This window comes from Dendrobates tinctorius, unplaced genomic scaffold, assembly GCF_039654945.1.
Source record: "Dendrobates tinctorius isolate UK_male_01 unplaced genomic scaffold, ASM3965494v1 ptg000117l, whole genome shotgun sequence".
In the NCBI taxonomy this organism is placed as follows: domain Eukaryota; kingdom Metazoa; phylum Chordata; class Amphibia; order Anura; family Dendrobatidae; genus Dendrobates; species Dendrobates tinctorius.
In genome coordinates this window covers 9,945,752-9,951,912 of record NW_027361785.1, presented here as the reverse complement: position 1 = coordinate 9,951,912, position 6,161 = coordinate 9,945,752, and the positions used below count along the sequence as shown (strand labels likewise).

General features: G+C 38.2%; 1 protein-coding gene across 1 annotated transcript; it reads right to left on the bottom strand.

Moving 5' to 3' along the window:
• Positions 1-3,162: 3,162 nt before the first annotated feature.
• Positions 3,163-4,365, bottom strand: LOC141101472 (transcription factor 15-like). The gene is made up of 2 exons (XM_073590597.1): positions 3,886-4,365; positions 3,163-3,195 (listed from the first exon to the last, which is right to left on the bottom strand). The coding sequence occupies exons 1-2, from the start codon at positions 4,363-4,365 to the stop codon at positions 3,163-3,165; spliced, it is 513 nt and encodes a 170-aa protein (XP_073446698.1).
• Positions 4,366-6,161: the final 1,796 nt, after the last annotated feature.

Below are 6,161 nucleotides of genomic sequence, written 5' to 3'. Positions count from 1 at the left end.
GGTTGCTGTTAGAAGCTGTGGTGTGGCACTGCTTTCACTTACCCTGCTTCTATCACCACTCCCTGAGAACGTCTCATTTCAGGGAAAGAGGCAGTGGTGTCAGAACCAGGGACTGTGGTGGCGACTGAGGGTGTGAGCACCAGGGACAAAAGAAATGTGACAGTGGCCACTGAAGTCACTTCTCTATCTCGGCTAGTGAAACAGGGCATCATAAGGGGACAACGGTGACAGAAGCTGTGGTAATTGACAGCAATTCTGCCCCTGATGATGTTCTATTTCAGAAAGAATGATAGAACCTTCAGAGACGTGACTGCAGGACCATCCTTCTATGACGTCTTATTTGAGATTCCTCTCAAACAAAACAGGAAGTAAAAAAACAAATATAGGGAAAGACTGTATAGGGAGAATTTTAGGAACTGTTCATAATAAAGCAAATTAGATAGATATTCATAGCCATGGTAGCTATGTAGCATGTAAACAGTAGGAGTACTGGCACCGTATTCATCTGCATGGCTGAATGTAACATATAACCTATTATTCTTGAAGTAACCACACTATAATCTCAGAAATAGCAGAGGAGCTTTGTAAGACAATTGTCAGAACCTTCTTCATACCAAGTATTTACAGTACAGAAGAGAATATTCATGCATGATATAGATCAGTGTCATCTTGTATACAGCTAATATACAACCAAATATACAAAGTTTCCATAAATACAGTACATTCAGTAATTTATACAATCATGCACAGTTTGCGGTATTTAGACACTTCTTGTTGTAAAGCGCATTGAAGCGGGCCTGTCATTATTTCTTCAGTAATACAACATATTTCACAAATGTGATAGATCAAGGCTTGCCGTAATAATTTCTGTCACTACCTAGTAAACAACTGTACTTTTTCATATAAGTGAACTATTATAGGTACAGATTTTAAGTAAATGTACTAAAGTTAGACAGAAAAGAAAAAATAAATGAAAAAATATAACTAAAACAAAGGAAACGCTTCTGTAGTAATTTCTTACTGACCGTTCCACCTTAAAGTGTCATAATTATTAACTCTTCCTGTGATGTTCTTATTACTGCAATGATATGTCCCACAATTCTATTTACCAAATATGTAGTTATTGAATCTGAATGCTGACTAACTATATGACTGTCCATTCTATTATTTTCTACTTATTAGAAATGCACTTGACAAGTCTAATTATACCTCACATTTAACAACAAATTATTGATAATACATCTTCAGCACGTTCATTGGTTGCCAAATTTTGCAATGTTTGTATGAATAAAATATATTTTAGAATGTTTGGCATCAGAAACTTTCTATTGCCTGTATTAAAGGGGTTGTTCTTTTAGCAGATTACAGGCAACTGACTACTGGAATGCCTTGTAATCATTTTTTTAATTGCCATGTATAGACATACTGTTCATTGTTGGACACATAATATGACCTTTCTCAAACATTGGTTTGGGGGAGCTAATCAGAATGTAAAAGATGAGCGCAGTGGAGGTATGGTTGTTCAGTTGAGAGGTGTCTCTTACTAGAGGGGTCATACTGCCATTCTCTGTGCTATTGTTCTGCATTCTAATTAGCCCCAGAATCTGATGTTTGAGAAAGGTCATGTTATGTGACCAAAATGGCATATTTTGGATTGCCTAGCAATAAACAGTATATCTATACTTCGCTATTTGAAAAAGTGTAGAGATTTTTTTTACTATGACCTAACAGATAGGACCCTTCTTGAGCACCTTGCTTTGGGACTTGCATGTTATGCTCCCTTTTTTGTTTCACCCAGTTTTTGGCACAGAGCTTAAAGGGAATCTGTCAGCATGCTTTTGTTACATCATCTGAGATCAGCCTGATATAGGCAAATAGAAGCTGAATCTAACAATGCATCACTTAGTTTACTGGTTGCAGCCATTCTGATACAGAGTTTTTAGATTTAGAATGATGCAGATCTGAAAAAGCTAACACTGCCCACACCAGACTCTGTTTATACAAAGTCCATCAACAGTGAGCTGCTTATCACAGGAGGGGGCGTGTCTTTCTAGCATGCATGCCACACCACGCCCTAGCCCAGCAATGATAATCTCCTGGTGCTAAAACAATCAATGCAAGCAAATAAAACCTCGGAGCTTGATAAGAAAGGCATTGCTGAAATCTGTGTTTTAACCCCTACCTCATGTTGTCTTAAGATTATATATCAAAAACCTGCTGACAGATTCCCTTTAATTGTGCTTGAAATAAATCATTGTGAGCATTCCCTTAAAGCATACATTTGGCTGATATCACATCCTCCAGTACATTAAATGTCACTGGAGTTAGCAAACATTACATTTCTTGTCATTTGCAGCCCACAGTAGTCTCTCAACAACATGGTACTAGAGTTGATTTCATTATGTGACCAGAAATGTAGCAATTTATAAATTATTTTCAAGATTTGAATAATTAAGATGTTTTTTTAATTACAGTGATAGAATTACATTATGTTAATAATTTTATTTCTATTATCTGTTTTATTAATGTGCTAAGTAAAAAGTAATGATACTAAATGAAATTTGATTACTAACCAATCCATCATATACAAATTGTATGCAGAGAAATATTTTACATTTTTTCAGGAATATATCATTTTCTACGCTCATAATATTATCCTCTATACTAGGAAGAACATTTTATGACGTACTTTATGTCCCAGCTTTTATTTCATTCAGTGTGTATCCTTAAAGGGGCTGGAGGATTTACCTTCTGCATATACTACGGGGTCTTGATTATTAGAAGCACGGGTGAAAATGTGTTATGACAACACACTCTGATGAAAGCATTGCGTGTCCAGGATCAGGTTACATCATGTGTCGTTGGTTTAACCACCACCGGTATCGTGCTTAACATTTCTTGCGCTAAAATAGCAACAACACCAGGTGCAACTTTCCATTCTGAGTTAGATTTCAGCTGAAAATCGTCTTAGATAAAGTTGATTCGGTGTAAAATAAAGTGCATTTCGCGATGGTTTCTCCTTTAGTTTACAAATAAAAATTACGTAAGCTGCTTTACAAAAATTTCATGTAAACATAGAGTATCAAGTAGGTATATTTAGAACAGGTCTATATTCAGTGCAAGTATTGTGCAAGCTGCTCAGAGTAAATGTCCACATACACCTTAAATAGACAAGTGCTTCTCCCCTTCCCTGTGCTGTGAAGAAAACACAGAGACTAGATTAGAAGACGTTTCATAAGGTCACAGTTTGCAGACTATGGACATTACCGCTGATAATGATCTATAAATAATGGGGCGTAATAATTAAAATGGACTGAAATGCTATAATTTCAAGGTCTATGCTTGTCAATGTGTGTTATGTTAGCTTATTTGGCAGGGGGAAAAAAGAACTCGCATTAGAATTTTTTTTTTTTCATTAGAAAATGGTTTGGTATATGATTTTATATATATATATATATATATATATATATATATATATATATATATATCTTTACACTATATATATATATGTATTACAAAAAAAGAAGAACACTGTAATATAAAGGAAGCTTCAGAAAATCATCCTTCTCTGGACCATTTTTTTTTTTTACCAACAGTATCTTATAAGGAAAATACAGAATATATTTGTGTATTACTATGTTGTGATGATTGCGGTGACTATTTATAGATCACTTGTACCAGCTGTCATAGACATGCATAGTAAGACACTTTACACACTAGAAAAATAATAGGGCCCCTGACTAAATGCTGTTTCATTGCAATAGACTATGTCTCAGGACATCTAGGTTTAATAAGATACATGGAAGTTATATAGTTAAATATTTACACTGACTATAATGGTTATGCCTATACTTTATGCGTAAAGGCTACTAGACTATTACTTACTATTTTTCTCTGATTGCTGAGACAAAAAGTGCAGATGGGTTTGGGGGCAGTACTGATCACTGAAGCTCTGTACTGTAGACATGGCTGTCCATCCATGCAGTCCTCTCCCAGTAGCAGGATATTGGCTAGATGAGAAATGTAACTAGAAGCCAGCCTCAGGGTTTCTATTTTGGACAGCTTGCGGTCTGCAGGCTCTGTGGGGATAAGTGTCCTTAGAGCAGTGAAGGCTGTATTCACACTGTGTGTTCTGTCTCTTTCTCGTGCATTGGCAGCTTGTCTTTGTTTGCTGACTCCAGACAATTTACTCTTCCTTTTCCTTTTGCCCCTATTGTCACCATATGGGCTACTGTAACCGCCGTCATCTCCTCCACCAAGAGACTTTTCTGAGCTGTCACTCACACTCTCCAGATCTTCAGCATCAGACAGTAAACCACTACTACAGTCTACAGGTTGCCCAATGCCACCACTCACACACTTCATGATCCTGCAGTGTACGCCTTTAGCCTTTGACTCTGTCCTCATCAGCAGCACCATCCCCCGGGCTCCCATCACTTTTATGCACGGCAGGCAAGGAGCACCTGTTGGTAGCGAGCAACTCCACTTGATCCACTGACACCTCAGCAAGTCATTTTTTGAATGGTTGCTCCATTTAGACTGAGCATGTGGTCGCTTCGAAAGGCAAGAAAGGTGGGGTTGGTGGACGGTTATGGAGGTTGGGGCAACGGCACCATCCTAAGCAGTGCACCTGTTCTTGTTGTCATGTAGTGGGTTACTGCTAAAGAAAGAAGTCCTGTATCAAAAGTGAGTGAGAGGGGACAGGCGGTGTCCTAACTAGAGTGACATGTGAATCTGTACAACCTACTAATGTTTAAGCGGCTAACAATAACATCATACCCTAACTTAATTCTTTCTTAATAGATTCCAATATTATAAAATTTCTGCTCAAAGTCTTACTTTTTGTATAAGCTACTACTGCCACTAGCTAATTATTTTTTCATATTGTAGCAAAGGCAGACAAGCACCTTGAGTAAGGTAATGTAGAGGGAAGCACAAAAATTACAGTGCCTTGCGAAAGTATTCGGCCCACAGGAACTTTTCAACCTTTCCCCACATATCATGCTTCAAACATAAAATTACCAAATGTAAATTTTTGATGAAGAATCAACAACAAGTGGGACAAAATTGTGAAGTTGAACGAAATTTATTGGTTATTTCAAATTTTTGTGAAAATTCATAAACTGAAAAGTGGGGCGTGCAATTTTATTTGGCCCTTTTAACGTAATACTTTGTTGCGCCACCTTTTGCTGCGATTACAGCTGCAAGTCGCTTGGGGTATGTCTCTATCAGTTTTGTACATCGAGAGACTGAAATTCTTGCCCATTCTTCCTTGGCAAACAGCTCGAGCTCAGTGAGGTTTGATGGAGATCGTTTGTGAACAGCAGTTTTCAGTTCTTTCTACAGATTCTCTATTGGATTCAGGTCTGGTCTTTGACTTGGCCATTCTAACATCTGGATATGTTTATTTGTGAACCATTCCATTGTAGATTTTGCTTTATGTTTGGGATCATTGTCTTGTTGGAAGACAAATCTCCGTCCCAGTCTCAGGTCTTTTGCAGACTCCCAACAGGTTTTCTTCAAGAATGGTCCTGTATTTGGCTTCATCCATCTTCCCATCAAGTTTAACCATCTTCCCTGTCCCTACTGAAGAAAAGCAGGCCCAAGCCATAATGCTGCCACCACCATGTTTGACAGTGGGGATGGTGTGTTCAGGGTGATGAGTTGTGTTGCCCTTATGCCAAACATATCATTTGGCATTGTTGCCAAAAAGTTCGATTTTGGTTTCATCTGACCAGAGCACCTTCTTCCACATGTTTGGTGGGTCTCCCAGGTGGCTTGTTGCAAACTTTAAATGACACTTTTTATGGATATCTCTGAGAAATGGCTTTCTTCTTGCCACTCTTCCATAAAGGCTAGATTTGGCAGTGTACGACTGATTGTTGTCCTATGGACAGACTGTCCCACCTCAGCTGTAGATCCCTGCAGTTCATCCAGAGTGATCATGGGCCTCTTGGCTGCATCTCTGATCAGTCTTCTCCTTGTTTGAGATGAAAGTTTAGAGGGACGGCCGGGTCTTGGTAGATTTGCAGTGGTATGATACTCCTTCCATTTCAATATGATCACTTGCACAGTGCTCCTTTGGATGTTTAAAGTTTGGGAAATCATTTTGTATCCAAATCCAGCTTTAAACTTCTCCACAACAGTATCACGGATCTGCA

Excerpts from the sequence above, each read along its gene's own strand:
- LOC141101472 (XM_073590597.1), bottom strand. The coding sequence starts at position 4,365 with ATGAAGTGTGTGAGTGGTGGCATTGGGCAACCTGTAGACTGTAGTAGT. Across the intron at positions 3,196-3,885 it reads TCAGCAATCAGAGAAAAATA|CACAGGGAAGGGGAGAAGCA; the intron begins GTAAGTAATAGT and ends TTTTCTTCACAG.